This window comes from Bombina bombina, chromosome 5, assembly GCF_027579735.1.
Source record: "Bombina bombina isolate aBomBom1 chromosome 5, aBomBom1.pri, whole genome shotgun sequence".
In the NCBI taxonomy this organism is placed as follows: Eukaryota; Metazoa; Chordata; class Amphibia; order Anura; family Bombinatoridae; genus Bombina; species Bombina bombina.
Genome location: NC_069503.1, coordinates 813,450,630 through 813,470,014, shown reverse-complemented (window position 1 = coordinate 813,470,014; position 19,385 = coordinate 813,450,630). Strand labels below are relative to the sequence as shown.

Genomic DNA, 19,385 nt, shown 5'->3' with positions numbered 1-19,385 from the left:
ATATGTCAATTTCCAAAGCAGGTCTAATAAACACTAGGAAGGGGCAATTTAGCCAATCAGAGACTGCACAGACCATGAGGGTCCGTCACAAACATACTCCCACGTCTGGTCATTGCTACAGGTAGAAGTAGGCTGACCATATTGCCGCTTTAAAAAGGGACACATATGAAAAATACATATGTCAGGGCTGTTTTCAGGGCTGTTTAAAGAAATGTTTTGTATAAGAACCCTGACATATGTATTTTTCATGTGTTCCTTCTTAAAGCGGCAATATGGTCAGCCTAGGTAGAAGACATGTGCATACCTAGCAGCAGCACTTCAGTCTCGCTTGGGCAACAAGCAGACACACAAGTGCACGTGTTACAGCACTTCTAAACAAACAGCTGCTTACTCCTTTCTAAATAAAAAAAATAACATTTAAAAAAAGGTGGGAGTAAAAGTATTATTAAAATATATGAAAATAGAAAATCCATTACTTTACATAAGCAGTTTCCAGCATAACTAAGTGAAATGAATTTGATGTATAAAAAATGCTTAATTTCCATGTATCTTTAATATTAAGACATGAGGAGCAAATGTATTACCATGACATAAGGCACATTACTGTTGATTAGCACTTGAGGATAATGTCTTGAATGCAATAAAGAAATAACGGTACATGGTTTAAACATCATATTAGAGGAAAATGTCACTGCTTTTTAAGTAGGGTGACCATATTGCCGCTTTAAAAAGGAACACATATGAAAAATACATATGTCAGGGTTTTTATACAAAACATTTCTTTAAACAGCCCTGACATATGTATTTTTCATGTGTCCCTTTTTAAAGCGGCAATATGGTCACCCTATTTTTAAGACAACAAATTAATTTCCGAGTAGAAGAAAAAGGAGAGGGATGATAACACAATTCTAGGGCTTGTATATTTGTGTTTATATAAGCTAGTCCCAGAATTCTGGAGTTTTAAACAGTAAAATACATATTTATGTACCAAAAGGCAAATAGTTTTGCAAAAAAGAAAAAGACTGTTAAACGCCAATGATTTATTACCAAAAGAGCAAAAATATCTTCCAAAATATTAAATCATTCATACTCTTTATTGGAGACAAAAAGAAAGTCCTGCCGGACTAGTACACACACGCACACTAATAAAATTAGCTTAAACTGCGTCCTACAATATCAGACACTATAATTATAAGTTGGAGAGAAAATTAATAAATAATTACCTTCTCATAAAATATTACCACCTAATTAAGAATCTGAGATAGATTAATTATCATCTTAGATATAAGATTGTTACTTGCCTGCCTAAACTGGTATAGGCGCAGATGTAATATGCACATATTGTGGCAGAAAATGTAACCATTGGAATTTAAACATAAAGTAACATAATTGTCAGCTGTAGAGTGAGGAACTGGCTATAATTAGTAAGCAGCTGCGTACAATGCCTATTATTACAGCAAGAATTAATATAAATTATACTTGGGCAATAGTAAAATATGATGAGAACAGGTAATAAATTATAAACCGTTCATGTGGTATTACCGTAATGTACTAACAAAAGATATTGCTCGGAGATTAGCTTGAAATGTTTAAGAATTCTTAATAGTAGCAGCGTAGCTAGCTGTGACCTCAAACTCAGGATGAGTTGAAAAAATATTTATGTTTGGTCATATTCCAAGTTCAGTGCATACGCAAGTAGCTGTACCGTTTATAATTAAAGGACCAGTCAACACAGTAGATTTGCATAATCAACAAATGCAGGATAACAAGACAATGCATTTAGCACTTAGTCTGAACTTCAAATGAGTAGTAGATTTTTTTTCTGACAATTTTAAAAGTTATGTATTTTTTCCACTCCCCCTGTACCATGTGACAGCCATCAGCCAATCAAAAATGCATACATGTACCATGTGACAGCCATCAGCCATTCACAAATGCATACAACCTTATTCTTGCACATGCTCAGTAGGAGTTGGTGACTCAAAAAGTTTAAATATAAAAAGACTGTGCACATTTAGTTAATGGAAGTAAATTCAAAAGTTGTTTAAAATGACATGCTCTATCTGAATAATGAAACTTTAATTTTGATTGAGTGTCCCTTTAAATAACTTAGAGAGCCAAAGTGCATAAATAAAGCAACATCAAACTAAGCTAAAAATCCTCTTCTATAGCGGAGGCTCACATTTAAGTTATTCTAATCACTGGTATAATATGGGTAACAATATCGTTAAACAAATACCATCAAGAGTCAACGTGTATGCAAAGTAATGACAGGCTAAGCTGAAAGAGCCTCTTCTATATCAGACGCTCACATTAGAGTTAAACTGATTTCTAATATAATAATAGTTTAGGATACAGAGTAAGCAAAATAAAAACTAGAGGTACTGTGACCTCGTGAGAGTGCCCCTAAGGTCATAGTACCTCTAGTTTTTTTCCCATAGACTTCAATGGAGAGTGTAAACTGCAAAAAAAACACCCATACTAGCACTCTAACCCGACCGCATTTATTCAAGAGAGCTAAACCCAACATGAAATATGAATATTGCACATTCCAATGTTCTTTACATAGAATATATCCTATCTATTCTCAAATTAATAGGTGCTTGACTTTTTGCCTGTAGAAACATTCCAGTGGGAATGTGCCCCCCTTGCCCCCCTTTAGATGCCCATGTATACACACCTATATATGCACAACACCAGCAAAAAGATTATGAATCACTAAAGGCTCAGATGATGGTTAGCATTTTTTAGCAATAAAGTATTTTTTTAATTATGGTATGTACATTGTTTTTTAGGCATAATGCTATTGTCCACTTAATAGACTGCAGTATAGTGTAAATATATGCACTGGAAAACAAAAAAAATGAGTGTAACTCACTTTATTGCTATATTCGCTTTATTGCAATGTTCTGGAACCCCAACACACAATATCTCAGAGGAACGCCTGTACATATTTAGACATGTATATGTATTTATCTCTATTTTAAAGTCCTTTGTCTGTCTTTTTTAACACCTGAAACCTCAAATCTTTGATCCCTTATAATTTTTTGAAAAATAATTGTTATCAGACAGTGTAATTATGTGCTTTGTGCAACTTTTTTGTCTTGCGTAACAATTAACCAGAGTTCTGAAGTCACGCTAACTTGACGCGCATTAAATAAGACTGTGTTCAAGCGAACGCATTTGATTTCAAAACATAATACGTTCACTATTTACATCACACGCAAAGAGTCGCAAACTACCCCATATTGCTCTTGCGCTACAGTTAGCGCACCACTTGTAATCTAGCCCTTTGTGGGGATTAAACACAGTTATCTGGGCTCCTTAAATGGCACACGATACCCACATTTATTTTTATTTTATGATTCAGATACAGAATACAATTTTTTTAAATTTTCCAATTTACTTCTATTATCAAATCTGCTTTGTTCTCTTGTTATTGCTCTTTTGTTCTCTTGTTATTGCTATTTAACAAAGGATAACAAGAAAACAAAGAAAATGTGATAATAGAAGTAAATTGGAAAGTTGTTTAAAATTGTGTGTTCTATCCGAATCATTTTTGCATGTTCCTTTAAACAAATATCTCAACTGAATGAGCTTTTAGTTCATACATCATGCTAGATGACCTTTTAACTAGTGCTTGAGTTTATTGCAGCTACAAAAATATATATATAACATTTGAATAAACCAATATGTTTTTCCTTAAAGGGAACTTTTCTTTTTTTTCTTTCTAGCACCCAATGTGTATTAAACAGATGTTCCTGTGCCAAATAAAACTACTACTTTGTATTTGAATGTTTGTGATGATGCGCCCTGCTCACCAATAGGGATGTGAGTGTTGTTATCCGCTACTGGGCAGTTTATTCCTGGGGATCATTTCAGGTCATTTAAACTTCCATTTTGCTAGCAAAATTTCCATTGTTTTACAGTACCTATAGATACCATTTTATAACGAGTTAGGGACAAATATAAATAAACTATTACATTGATCAAGCAATCAATGTGTAAATATAGCGTATGAAGGCTGCAGTATGTACTTTCGGTGGAAATGTGGAAATCTAACAATTAAAAAAAGTGTGGAAAAAAAAATGACGACAGAATATTGCAAAGTTGTTAGTTTGTTTTTTGGGGGGGTTTACGAAACAATCTCAAACTGTTTTCTGTCACTTTAATGTACATACAGCCCAAACAGAAAATAAATTATTTTATATAAAGCAATTGATACCGTTTGGTGTCAAAATTGTCCTATAAACCCAAAATTAAGATAGATTATACGTTTTTATACAACTTTCCACTTTACTTCTATTATCAATTGTGTTTTGTTTTCTTGTTATCCTTTGTTGAGCAGGGACGTAAGCTCAGGAGTGTGCACTTGTCTGCAGCACTATATGGCAGTAGTGTTGCAACAATTTTATACATCAGCAAGAGCACTAGATGACCGCACTATTTCCTGTCATGAAGTGCTTCAAGCATGTGCACGCTGCCTATCTAGGTATCGCTTCAACAAAGAATAACATGAGAATAATGAAAGAAATAATGTGGGTTTCGTGTCCCTTTAAATGTGACAACAAGACATTGAGGGCCAGATAATCTTGCCAGTGTCGCAGGTCACTCAAAACATTTTAGAAACTCAATTTTTACCTTGAGAACTGCTAATCTCATTATGCAGAGCTCTTTATGTGAAAGGGAGACTCCTACAGAACAATATAAGGAGAGAAGAAAATCCAAAGGATTTTGTGTGATTTCGCTCCATGCTGGAGAGTGTTTGATCATTGGGCCCCTAAAGACCTGACTAAATATTATTATCTCTATTAGGCATAACTTATTACTGAAAATGCACAGCATGGACTGGGTTGTCATATTCAGCAGGACAATGCATTCTATGTATACAAATAACATTGTCATATTGCTAGTGTGTACATATAAGATCACATTACCAGAAATATGCTGTCTTCTCCCCCAGGTTTTTCTCAATGACAATTCTGTCCAGCACATTGTAACAAATGTTTGTTTTCGCTCCTTTCATGAATTCTACAAATATTTTGCCTTTGGTGACATCAAAATTATAATCCAGTACTTTTCCAGAAGGCTGCGTTTTCCAAGTGAACTCTGATGCAGCTTCCATCCAAAATTCTGTATTAAATAAGAATATGAGACAAGGAGAAGAAGGGGCTTTAAAACAGAATCAATAACAGAGAAAACAAATTTATTCCAGACCTAAGTAAAGAGAGGTAAAACAGTATTTTAATGTCCCAGTAAATCATTTTTAAACCTGAGAACCAGGGGCCACAAATCATTCACTGTGTTTTTTTGTTTAATCAGTTTCCCTCTTCCCTACATAACCTGCTAGAATGTCATGGAAAAAAAATATTGGCAATCAAAACAGTAAGGTCCCAGAATATGGCTGCTATTTAGAATCTCAATATTTTTCTAGACAGCAGTGAGCAAGCGCAAGCCATGGCTCTGGACATCAGGCGGCTTGATATAGCACCATCCCACTCTCCCTACAGATCCTGCTTTCTCCTTTATTGTACAAAAAGTTGTTGCACACAGCTAGACCTCCTGCCTGAGCCCAAAATCCAAGCTGGCCAACAAACTAAGGGCTCGATTTATCAAAGCCCTACGGCTGCAAGTTCTCACAAGAACTTGCTCGCCCGTATTTAACAAGCAGCGGTCATCAGACCGCTGCTTTCCTAACCTCTTCGCCACCTCTAAGGTGGCAAAATTCAATCTCCGCAGTCTAGTATGACCGAGGAGATTGACAGCTCCTGCCCGATTGGCTGTGCATGGGCAGGGGGCCGGATTGCACGCGAGCACAAAATTGCGCTCGTGTGCAATGGTGACTCACTGCAGGTAAATTCGCCCTGCCACAGGCAAGCTGAGGCATACAGGGGCGCGTATATGCACCCCTGTCCGCCTCAGCTTTGATAAATCGAGCCCTAAGCATCTGCGATAAAGTAGGCATAAGACGAGGTATGTTAGAGAATCATTTAAATCTAATAATAAAATTCTGTTATTATTCAGACAATGTTATCATTAAATGGATGTTACTTGCAGACTATGGGGCCGAATTATCAAATGGCAGGCGGACATGATTTGCTGTAGCGAATCATGTCCACCCGACATCACTAAATGCCAACTGCATACGCTGTCGGCATTTAACATTGCACAAGCATTTCTAGTGAAATGCTTGTGCAATGCCGCCCCTTGCACATTCACGGCCAATCGGCTGCTAGCAGGAGGTGTCAATCATCACGATCGTATCTGATGATTGCAGTTCGATAAGTTAAGGAGTCTGAAACATCGAGCGGAGCAAGCAGCATCGGCTACTTGATAAATCTCGTCCTCTATGTTTAAAGTGATGGTAAACTCACTACATTAAGTCTGCAATATATTAAAGCTCTAAGTTAAAATAATACACTGAGGCTCTTATTTTTAGGCTAAATAATGTAGTAGACCGAATAACTAAAAACTTTAAATCCCACATTACCCTGTTCCTGGCCGCCTCCGTGTTAAATAATTTTTTTTCTATTTTGACTGGCATATGGTACAGCCAATAGGGGATGCACCATATGCCCTATCTATTTTCTCATCGCCGCGCTCCTGTGCCACGGCATTGAGGGTTTTCAGTTAGGATTCCAAACTGCGCAGGTGCAGTTCTCCGACTATCAGACAGCAGGGTAACATGTGATTAAAAGTTTTTAGTTATTCAGTCTACTACATTATTTAGCCTAAAAATAGAAGCCTCAGTGTATTATTTTAACTTAGAGCTTTTATATATTGCAGACTTAATGTAGTGAGTTTACCATCACTTTAAATCATTCATATAAATTAAATGCATTATGGTTCTCTTGAGCTGCGACAGAGCAGGCTGGTGATCGGTGGCTACATACATATGCCATACCCTGCACAGAAGCAGAAATACATTGGCACTCTAGAGCGGAAGTTTTGTAACTAATTAATTAGAACATGCATTTGTTATTCTGTTTGTATGTACCTGTACTTGCAAACAGATCCCTTTCATTATTTCTTCTTTGCTTCTAAAGAGCTATATATTTTGATTTAATTGGTAAATTTTTAAAAGGTGTTAACAAACCCTGCAAGTGAAAAAAATCATATATGTGTGACCACTGATCTGAAAAGGTTGGACACCACTTGATCATACAAGATAATACTTAATGCAAAAATAAACAGGGCGCTAAATATATAAAAATAATAAAAGCAGTATAAACATATAGCATTTTAGAATATTATATATGTATACATATTGCATATAAATATATATATACACATATATACACACACACACATATATATATATATGTGTGTGTGTGTATACACATGATGACAAGCAGGAAGGCACTCAGTCTGGCCACAAGCGTAGCTTTAACGTATAATGTTTTGTGTTTCACCTCCCGCCTTAAGATACAATCACTCACCTTCCAAACCAGCATGGACATAGTTCTTATATAGAATCTACACACCCACCATGTACAGTGCAAGCGGCATCCCCTTGTGCGCTTCCAACTTTGTCCCAATGCTCTTTTCAGTTGAAGCACATGATCAATTATCATGTATCTTAAACAGGGTGGATAAAAATGATTTTTTTTAATTTAAATCAGATATTTTTTTATTTAGCCCGTTCACTACCGGAACTTTCAGAGAAAAACTTGCCCAAAATACCGGAAATTTTTAGCATTTTTGCTATCACTCTATTTAAACAGAAACAGAGCCTTGTTTTTTTTTTATTTACCTGTCAAAACTATATATATATTTTTAAGTAGACAACCAAAGGTATTGATCTAGGCCCATTTTGGTATATTTCATGCCACCATTTCCCTACCAAATGCGATCACATAAAAAAAAATCGTTAACTTTTTCATAAACTTTAGGTTTATCACTGAAATTATTTACATACCGCTTGTGCAATCATGGCACAAATGGTTGTAAAAGCTTCTCTGGAATCCTCTTTGTTCAGAAAAGAAATAGCAGACATATATGGCTTTGCCAATGCTTTTTGGTAATTAGAAGCCCACTAATTGTAGATGCGCATCACACACTTCTATTATTCCCGGCAGTGAAGGGGTTAATACGGTAGCTTGTAAAGTTAATTTTAGCTTTAGTGTAGAGATTACCCACCCAACCCCTGATCCCCCCCTAACAGCTTTCTTCCATCCCTCACCCCCACTGGTCACCCCCATCTTAAGTACTGGCAGACAGTCTGCCAGTATGAATATTTAAGGTTTTTTTTTTTATTAATATATATTTTTTTATATATTTGCTGCAGTGTGGAATCCCCCCTTACCTTCCAACCTCCCTGATCCCCTTCCCCCAAACAGCTCTCTAACCCTCCCCCCTCTAACTATTAACCACCATCTTAGGTACTGGCAGCTGTCCCTTCCTCTCCCATTTTTTTTATTTTATTGTAGGGCCCTCCAACTTCTGCCGCATAACTCCCCCCTCCCCCCCTCTGCTACTGGACCACCCATCCGCATCCCAGATTCCCTCCCACACCTTCCACTGGCACCAGCAGATGATCGTTACAAATGGTGACACACACAGTGTCACCGTCTGTAACAATCTGGAATCTGCCCTAATATGGAACTGGAGCACTGATCACACTCCGGTTCCATATGCGGGCAGATGCCAGATGCCTCAGGAACTTCAGCTCTCAGTGTAACTTAACAGCTGAAACTGCTGGAACTTCCTGAAGCTCAGACGTATATATACGTTGTGCGGTACGATAGCCAAAGTACCACACAACATATATATATACATCCATTTGGGTGAAGGGGTTAAATCAGATTTTTTTTAAATAAAATGCTTTTTAATTAAAAATATATCTAAAGATTGTTTCTATTTAAAGGGACACTGAACCCAATTTTTTTCTTTGGTGATTCAGATAGAGCATGCAATTTTAAGCAACTATCTAATTTACTCCTATTATCAAAAAAAATTTTGTACTCTTGCTATCTTTATTTGAAAAAGAAGGCATCTAATTTTTTTGGTTCAGAACTATGGACAGCACTTTTTTTATTGGTGGATGAATTTATCCACCAATCAGCAAGAACAACCCAGGTTGTTCACCAAAAATGGGCCGGCATATAAACTTACATTCTTGCATTTCAAATAAAGATACCAAGAGAATGAAGAACATTTGATAATAGGAGTAAATTAGAAAGTTGCTTAAAATGTCATGCTCTATCTGAATCACAAAAGAAAAAATTTGGGTTCAGTGTCCCTTTAAGATACATTATAATCTAAAAGTTATTAATCTTCAAATATAGATTAGTTTTTAATTATATAGCAAGATGCTGTATATTCATGGCTGTAATGTTTTGATTTGGTAACTTAATTACATTAATCTATTTACAATGTCATGCTCTCCTAGAGGTTTCTGTCAGATTCTTTTGTGCAATTTTTCTATCTTGAAGATATTATCACATATTATTGGTTTTGTGGTTCTCAAAACTGTAAATTTATGTCTGCAGAAATAACATGTCACATGTCCCTTCTTCACAGCAAAAGTGTTATAAAATAAACAATAGACATAATCATGAAAGAAAACTTTTGGGTTTCAGATAGAGCATACAAGTTTCAGATTTACTTTTATTATCAAATTTGCTTCATTCTCTTGGTATACTTTGGGAAGGAGAGAAATGCTTTACTGGGGCCTAGCTGAACACATTGGGCGAGACAGTGACAAGCAACTAGGTCACATTGCTTATGAGCCTACCACATTGCTTCTGAGCCTACCTATATATGCTTTTCAACAATGAATACCAAGAGAACTAACAAAATTAGATAAGAAAAGTAAATTGAAAAATTGTTAAAAATTGCATCTGAATCATGAAAGTTTTATTTTGAGTTTACTGTCCCTTAATGTTCCCCTGCAAATATATGTATACAGAATCAACCCTTACTACGTTTCTAGAAGCTCACTGAATAGAAGATTGTTAAGAATGGAATAGATCTGCACAAGGACCTAAGTGTGAGGGGCAAACATTAAAATGAAATTAGGGCTAAAACAACTAATCGACATAATTGATAATAATCGATAATGAAAATAGTTGTCAACAATTTTCATTATCAGTTAGTTGTCCGGATCAAGTAACTTGCTGAGACCCAAGGAGAGATAATCCATTAGCTCTGGCCTGACTGTTTATTATCTAACTCTAAAGCCAAGAGAAGCTCGAACCGAGCATACAATAAAAAATATAATTGGCAAAAAGAACATTATTAATCATTTGGAGTGACCAAGTCAGCAGTTCATACAATAGCAGCTGTAATAATAAGAAACGTTAAGTAGCAGTCAGCTACAGCTAATAATATCAATAATCACTAGCAGCTTTTAAATGTACCGATCACTTCCAACATAAAGGTTCTTGTCCCACAATGCCCTCTATTTTTTTCTGATCTAAACTAGTCTAAAGCCAAGAGAAGAAGCATTACCTTTCTCTTGCAAGTTAGTGGTTAAATACGGCACCATATACATGGAAGGGTTAGACATGGGGTTGAACAGTGCTCTGAAAGCAAAGATAAAAGTGGCACACATAGTGAAATCAGCAAACAGGAAACCAACAAAGAACAAAAAATTAAATATTGAAGTAATTGAGTTATTTTTCCCATTTTGTGAATAGAATACCATGCTGCACAATTTATTTTTGGAGGATATCTGAAATATTTATAATAAAAATGATTTAGAACAAACTGAGCACAAATACTAATTGTTATGCTATTGCTTGTGTAAAATACTGGGTCTATTCTTTTTACAGCATGAGTGAGTCAGAATCAGACTCTCTCCCACCCTGCAGTCATACTGCGCCCCCAGAATCAGATTAAAACCCTCACACCCTGCAGTCATACTGCGCCCCCAGAATCAGATTAAAACCCTCACACCCCACAGTCATACTGTGCCCCAGAATCAGATTAAAACCCTCACACCCTGCAGTCATACTGTGCCCCCAGAATCAGATTAAAACCCTCACACCCTGCAGTCATACTGCGCCCCCAGAATCAGATTAAAACCCTCACACCCTGCAGTCATACTGTGCCCCCAGAATCAGATTAAAACCCTCACACCCTGCAGTCATACTGCGCCCCCAGAATCAGATTAAAACCCTCACACCCCACAGTCATACTGTGCCCCAGAATCAGATTAAAACCCTCATACCCTGCAGTCATGATTTAACACCTACTCTGAATTTCAAATAAGTAAGCATTGTTTTTTTCTAACAAATTATTTTTTTCTCCTCCCATATGCCGGCCACCTGTATTATCATGTGACAGACGTCACATCAGCCAGTCACAGACTAGTATACGTATTCCCTGTAAGCTTTTTTTTTTAGAGTTTTTTTTTAACCGATTAATCAAAAAAATAATCAACCAACTAATCGATTATGAAAATAATCGTTAGTTGCAGCCCTAAATGAAATATAATGTTATTGTTTTTGTTAAATAAAACTATTTAGATTTGTATTATTATGGTAATGGGTATTTTTCTTTAGTTCAATAAAACTATTTAAATTGTTTTATACTAAGGTAATCATTACTGTTCTTCTTCCAATAAAGTACAACTGAAAAGCTGATCAAATATGAATGATTAACCTATTAAACTGCAGATAGTTCACCTCCCAATAATTTAATTCATTTATTTCAACGATCTATCTATACATATCTAATGATATATAACCAAATTAGTAATGGTCTGATATAACAGAAAAACAATCTGAAAGTTATTATTATAAAACTTAAAACTGTGATTTAAATCGATTTAAATTGGTCTTACTAACTAGTGATTTAAATCAAAACCAACCTGATCTTAAATCAGATGTATCTGAAAGATACATGATCATATTCCTCAACTAAAAAGGGTAGGGGATAGGAATAAGATCTTAAAGGGATAGGAAACCCAAAAAAACTTTTCAGATCTTTAAACATCTCAAACTATTCTTATAATTCACAAATATCATCATTAAGCAATTTCTTTTGGTTTATCTGTAATTTTACATAAAAAAATGATTTTGTGCAAACCTCTCCGGATCCTAATTATGCATATCAAATTGGAGTGTTCTACCTAGGTAGAACAATAATGGTGGCCGGCATGCGCAGTACGTGTTGTCCTGAACCAATGCATGGGCAAAACCGATTGCCAGGTGTTCTGTTGAAATCTGCGACCGCATTCCTGAGCGCACAACTGACAGGTTGCAGAATCTGACAGAACACACTGTGTGTCAGATTTTGCTGCCTTCACAGAAGCGCTGCTGTTCTACAGCTGAAAGGGTCTTAGCGCAGAGTAACTTACTACAGCAGGTTTAAAATAGGATAATTCCAAGTGAGACTCTTTCCTGTTTTACCCAGCGTTAGTTAGTAGATAGTGTGGAAATATAAACTATGTGAGACAAATAATCCAAGACGCAAAAGCTCTATAGTAAGATACAGAGACAATGTGTACATGCATGTTTGCATCTAAAAATGTTGCTATGTGTGCTGCCATGCTATTGGACGATGCAACGACATGAATAATGAGTGAGTCCATCATTTATTTTGGGGCGGTCATTGGTGAAGTTTTCTGCCAAAATTAAAATAGAATTATTTAATATTTGCCAGCTTCGTTTTGAAAAATTAGTAAGTGCATTTAATTCTCTAACACTTAAACTAACGAATGGTGTAATTGTTAAAGCTGTACAAAAGAAAAGATTTCTAACCCTTTAATACGGAAAGAAGCAAGATGGACTTATGAATTAGATGCATTAGTACCAAAAGGTTTAAAGGGATATGAAGCCCATTTTTCCTTATTTCATGATTCAGTTAGAGCAGGCAATTTTAAACAACTTTTTAATTTACTTCTATTATCAAATTTTCTTCATTCTCTTTATTTGAAAAGCAGGAATGTTGTTTCTATCACATCCTGATCAAGTGATACCTAGGCTCCTCGATATACTCACCACCTTCGGGGCCCATTCTTACTATAAGCTGAATTTATCAAAAACGCAAGTGTATACGCAGGGGTTTGCGAAGGCGCAATTAGTCTCTCTTACTGAGTCTTATAAATTTGACTGGACTGAACATTCTGTCCTACACTTAGGTGTCAGGATTTCTAGTAGCTTTCCCCAAATAATAAAAGACAACTATCTCCCTCTCTTAACTTCCCTTCGCTCTCTGCGGAAGGACTGGAATCTTCAGCATGTTTCCTGGCTAGGTAGGATCACGGCATTGAAAATGTCTTTCCTCCCCAAGCTGACATACCTATTCCGCTGCCTGCCTATTAAAGTACCGAGACATTTGCTCCTTCAATTCCAAAGTGGGTTTACCAAATTTATCTGGTTGGATAAGCCCCCTAGAGTCGCACATAGAGTACTTCAACTTCCCAAATCTTTGGGAGGCATAGCTTCACCGTCGGTGATACGGTATTACGAGGGTGCAATGCTTACCCATGTGTCTCAATGGGGGGTAAAGTCATCGGATGCTAAATGGAAATCCATTGAACAGGCTTCGTTGCCCTTCCAAATAGCCTTAAGGGACTTAATTTGGACCCCGCCACATTGTCGAAGAGAGCTTGCCTTAACCAACCCAGTGGTGTGTGAATGCCTCAGCTTTTGGGACAGAATACGGCATCATCCTCACGTGGCCCCGCATCCCTCCCCAGTCGCTTCCATAGCAGGCCTCTTATCGGGCCTCCAAGACTTTCACCCTAACAAATGGATCCAACTGGGAATTAACAATATAGCAGACTTCTGGTCCACGTCTCCTCGAGACTCTTTTAAACAATTAACACAGATCAGTGCCGAGATCCAGGTCCCATCGTATCTATCTTTTGAATACCCGAGGATCAAGAGCTTCCTAAGCAGTTGGGGTTTTAAGCCTACCCTGGATAGGCCTTTGACTCTCTGGGAGTCCATCTGGACAAGAGGAGACAGGCTGAGTAGGCCTCTTTCAGTCCATTATATGCTACTTGGGGGTTCCCAAGACCAGGAGACTCCTTCCCATCTTTCCCGATGGAAGCAGCTGATGGGTAGGTACACCTCCCCGGAGGAGTGGGAACGAGCTTTCTCCCTGACCCAGAAAGCTATACATTGCACTACGTTATACGAAACTTATTTCAAACTCCTCACTCATTGGTACTACGTACCCACTAGGTTGGCAAAAATATTTCCGGAAGTGTCCCCCAAATGTTGGAGGAATTGTGGTCACAGGGGTAACGCACTACATATATGGTGGGAGTGTCCCGTGATCCAGCCTCTATGGTTAAAATGCTTTTCGGTTTTACAGGGCATGGGTATTGGGCTTCCGAGGCTAGCTAACTCAGTCCTCCTTCATTTAAATCTACATTCACTACCTAAAAACCATGCGTATTTCTGTATTTACTTATTCATGACTGTAAAGTACTCTGTTGCATGCTCCTGGAAGAAGGAATGAGCCCCAAGTTGGGCGATGATCTGTAATAATATGGCATACATTTATACAATGGAAAAGGATATATTCCACAAATTAAATAAATCTGACCTGTTTGAAATGATCTGGGCTGACTGGAAGGAATCTCAAAATACAGACTGGAGGCCTAATGCAACTGCCCAAGACACATAGCCCCACGCCCATATCCCCCTTATGACAGTAGCCTACCTAACATAAACACATTCTTTACTGGATGGCCCTCAATCCCCTCATCAAACTCTTCTACATACCACTCCCCCCCCCCCCCTTCTAGCATACTTTCTCTCCTCCACCCTCCTCTCTCCTTCTTAGAGAATCTGCTGTACGATCAGCCCTTAAGTCGTCCCCCCCCCCCCTGATCTCAGACTTGTCAGCCATGAATCAAGGCTAGACAGGTCATATCTGTTCACAGTAATCTGTAAGTGTTGAAACTATGTTTCTATTTTTTTAGACGCAGACCCCCACTTGTCATTATTGTAACCTTGATATTGCCGGATTGGAGCTGCGTCTCCTTTATGTATGTATGTTTCTTTTGTTCCTACCAATAAAAAATTTGTTAAACCAAAAAAAAAAAAGAAAAGCAGGAATGTAAGCTTAGGAGCTGGACCATTTTTGGTTTAGAACCTGGGTAGTGCTTGCTGATTAGTGGCTAAATGTAGTAAATTCTATATAAGCACTATTGTAGTGCACACCCTATTTCCATTTTAAGTATACAGAGATTTGTGCTCCGGCCAATTGTCTAGGCAACGGATGGCACCTTGTGATGATGTCATTCCGCGACCAGGATGAAGCGCAAACGGGGATAGTGTTCATGCTGAACATGGTGGGTGAGTAGATCCTATATAAGCACTATGTTCACATTGTTTTGGTATGTAAGTAATTATATCTGAAGACGGGGGCGAATTCCCAAAACGTTGTACATTAAAGCCACGCTTGTTGCAAGACTGAGTGCCTTCCTGCTTGTCATTATCGAAAACTTTGAGGTGCACCCCGGCACTGGTTACTTAAAGTGCTAAGCCCTATTGCGATTATATGTGTGTGTGTTTATATAGCTGCAACTAATTCACAGATCACAATGTTGCCACAGAAATCACATAGTAACAAATTATGCCAATGTAACTATATTACCAAAGATAAAAACAGATTTTAAAAATAAAAAAATGTAACCTCAATATTTTTAGGGTTTATGGAAAGGCTATTATTATTTCTCAACTACAGTCAAAGAGTCCTCACAGGTCATATTTAAAAGATTTTCCTACCAGATCAAAGGTGAGTCAGTGACAATAGCTGAGTTGCTTAACAGCCAAAGAAGAGAAATATGTAAAACCTGCCTTGCCTGGTATAGTTGAGGAGTACAGATGGGAGACATTGGGTTGGGATTTTGTTTTTAGGTTTTGTGTCTGTTTTGGGTGAAAGGTAACACCTTAGATGCCAGAGAGGGCTGCAACACATCACAGAGTCATTATTTGCAGTGCCCTCTGACATTCAAATGGTAAGGAAGACAGCTCATAGCAAAGAGACATAACTGCTGGCATTATTGCCCGAAACACAATTGCCACAATGATACTTTTGTAGTGACAATGATGATGTGGTTAAAGGAATAGTCTGGTCAAAATTAAACCTTCATAATTCAGATAGAGCAGCAATTTTAAGCAACTTTCTAATTTACTCCTATTATCAATTTTTCTTCATTCTCTTGGCATCTTTATTTTAAAAAGCAGGAATGTAAGCATAGGAGCCAGCCTATTATTGTTTCAGCACCTGGGAAGTGGTTGCTGATTGGATGGTTACATTTAGACACCAATCAGCAAGCACAAACCAAAAATGGGCCGGCTCCTATGCTTACATTCTTACTTTTTCAAATAAAGAAAACAAGAGAATGAAGAAAATTGGTAATAGGAGTAAATTAAAAAGTTGCTTAAAATTGCCTGCTCTATCTGAATCATCAAAACGTTTAAAGGGACACTGAACCCAATTTTTTTCTTTTGTGATCCAGATAGAGCATGCAATTTTAAGCAACTTTCTCATTTACTCCTATTATCAATTTTTCTTCGTTCACTTGCTATCTTTATTTGAAAAAGAAGGCATCTAAGCTTATTTTTTGTTTCAGGACTCTGGACAGCACTTTTTTATTGGTGGATTAATTTATCCACCAATCAGCAAGAATAACCCAGGTTATTCACAAAAAATGGGCTGGCATCTAAACTTAAATTCTTGCATTTCAAATAAAGATACCAAGAGAAGGAAGAAAATTTGATAATAGGAGTAAATTAGAAAGTTGCTTAAAATTGCATGCTCTATCTGAATAAAGAAAGAAAAAATTTGGGTTTAGTATCCCTTTAATTCTGACTAGACTATTGCTTTACATTTTTGCTCTGTCAATATCATTGACTAAATTGTAGTGGGAAACTCGCACACATCAAGGTACACCAATATCAAAATGAAAGTCTCCTGTTTATTTAGTTATCACACCCACACAGCAGTAAAAATGAATAAGCATTAACCACTATAACTTCTTAGCTGCCAGAGATTTCTATTTCAGTTCTCTGATGCATACAAGGAGTTAGTCATAGTATGAGTAACCACTATTTACATTTAAATAATAAACACTAATCATGTGTACTTTAATTTCTTAGCATTTTAATTAAACAGAAGGTCGTTATTCTAACACATAAATGTCCAATAACAATTATTAGTTGCATTAAAAAGATGTATATAGTGGGTAATTCTCAGTATGTGTTTTAAGCACAACGAATATAAATAAATACCTTGTGGGTTCTGGATGGATTTCCTGTACAACTCTGTGTATGTGTTGAAATCAGGAATATGTGCATTTTCTTGCAGGAGAGGAGGAGGAGGATAGGTACGATCTTCAGCAGAGGCCACCTCTGAGGCTGCAGTCACCTGGGTTGGCATATTTGTTGCTAATAACAACAACTTCAAATATTTAGTTATTTAATTCAACTATGAATTAAAAATGAACAGCACTGACGTGATTAGGGCGTTGAATGGAAGACTTGGGGGTCCTTTCTATTAGAGCGATAAATGTGTTGGATGCGCTGAGCCTCAGAGGATTTGTGAGTGGTTAATCCCTTTTCCTTCCTCCTCCTTACAAGCAGTAACACTGCAAGGGAACCCTCTATGCGAATCTGGTCGGGTCTGTATTCTCATGTCTCACCATCCAATCAGGGAGCGGCCTTCGCACACTCCTTCTCGCTCATTGGCTGCGACGCACTCGGCTCATCTCTTGCCATTGGATTCGGAGATGATGGTGAGCGGTGAACTTGGTGGAGCCAGCGGACGAGGGCGAAAGGAAGGAGGGGATAGAGTCACGCGTGCAATGGCTGAGATGACAGTTACTATTTAGTTACTAATATGCCCTGAGGGTAGAAACAAGTGGCCCTGCATATACAAAAAGTACTTTTTGAACAAAAAACAACCAGCTGTGTACACTGACAGATAAAAACTTTTGTTGTATCAAATTCGGGGGAGAAGTTAGCACACACAGAAAACAAATTAGATGAAGACTATTATCACTCACACCCACGTAAAGCAAAATATTACTTAGGCAGTCGTAAGGAGAAATACATTGCAGCTTTGTTTTAACTGTAAACTGTATGTGGTATAATACAATGGGGATAATAGAAATATGACCCACGTGGCACTTTGCAAGGGATACTATAAAAACGATTGTTTCTATATACTGTACCAGCATATATAAAGTTTGATATCAGAATTTTTTATCAAATAACATTTGCAAACATTTTCACTAAGAACACATTATGACAATTTTAAGATTTTGTGTTTTATTTATATGCATTAATAATACATACAAATGAGCAACATTAGTGTGAATAACTTTCATACACAAAAAGCATCCTGTTGTTTGGTGATAGACACAAGATTGCAAAACACAGTGTTGAATGTGTCAAATTTACAGGTGGAGCTCTCATGTATGCCAAAATCTCCCCACCAGACCAGTTCACACTGTAATAGTGCGTTGATTTAGGGATAGGGAATGGATTGAGAGCTAGGGTTAGGATAGGAATCTGGATCAGGTTCAAGAATTGGTTGGGAATTGTGGTTAGTATTACGGCTAGGTGTTTGGGTTAGTGTCAACCCTTAGAGCAGGATTTATCAGAGCAATTCTCCTAAAATTGCGCCTATAAAATCACATATGACTGAACCCTCTGATTTTTCATGAAAATTATGCCTAAAATTGGGCATTCCTCTCACTTCGTTCACAAAGGCGCACCTGTGTGCTTAAAAAGGGTTACATTTGCTAGTTTGTTTGTTTTTTAAATTCTTTATTTATATCCAGCACTGAACAAAGTAACAAATGGTATGTACAACAAAATCTTGCAAAATATGATAACAGAAATTGCTACCAAAGACAGTACTGTATTTTCTTTTATATTCTATTAACGTAGCTACTCCAGACGTCTCTTATTCTCTCTCTCTCCTCATCTATCTTATTATATCAAGCTCATATATACCTACTCAACAGATAACAATATAGTTTGCACAACATAATAGTTTAGACAAAAAGTTCTCCAAGAGTATCTGGTGTTTTGTAGTCCTTTCCATACATCAAGCCTTTATAACTCTATTATAAGTGAGTCTCTCGTTCGATAGTAGGTTTCATATATCAACAGATTAACTTTCCCCTCCTCCCCATTCAGACCTGATTCCTACTCTCTCCTGACCTATCCCAAGGCGCCCCCCCAGGGTTACATTTGCTAGTTTTAGTTGCATTTCCTAGAGTCCAATTTATCATTTTTTTGTGTCTTTGGAGAACGCACATTATAGTTCTCCATAGGTACTGTGGAGAACAGCATTATAAATTATCATGTCTTTGAGCTTGTGTCGTGTTCACATCTTTTTCTGATGAAGTTCTTTCTGATTCTAGCAGGTCAATCTTTGGCTAAATACATACCCACAAATAACTAAAA

At 37.2% G+C, this 19,385-nt stretch overlaps 1 protein-coding gene across 1 annotated transcript in view; it reads right to left on the bottom strand.

Annotated features, from left to right (window-relative positions):
* LOC128660860 (acetyl-coenzyme A synthetase, cytoplasmic) overlaps positions 1–17,604 on the bottom strand; it is a 177,523-nt gene extending 159,919 nt beyond the window's left edge. Inside the window, exons 1-2 of the mRNA XM_053714923.1 lie at positions 17,202–17,604; positions 4,938–5,133 (exon numbers count right to left, since the gene is read on the bottom strand). Of these exons, the coding sequence (XP_053570898.1) occupies positions 4,938–5,133; positions 17,202–17,349 (344 nt within the window). The 5' untranslated portion in view covers positions 17,350–17,604. The remainder of the gene's footprint in view (positions 1–4,937; positions 5,134–17,201) is intronic.
* Positions 17,605–19,385: the final 1,781 nt, after the last annotated feature.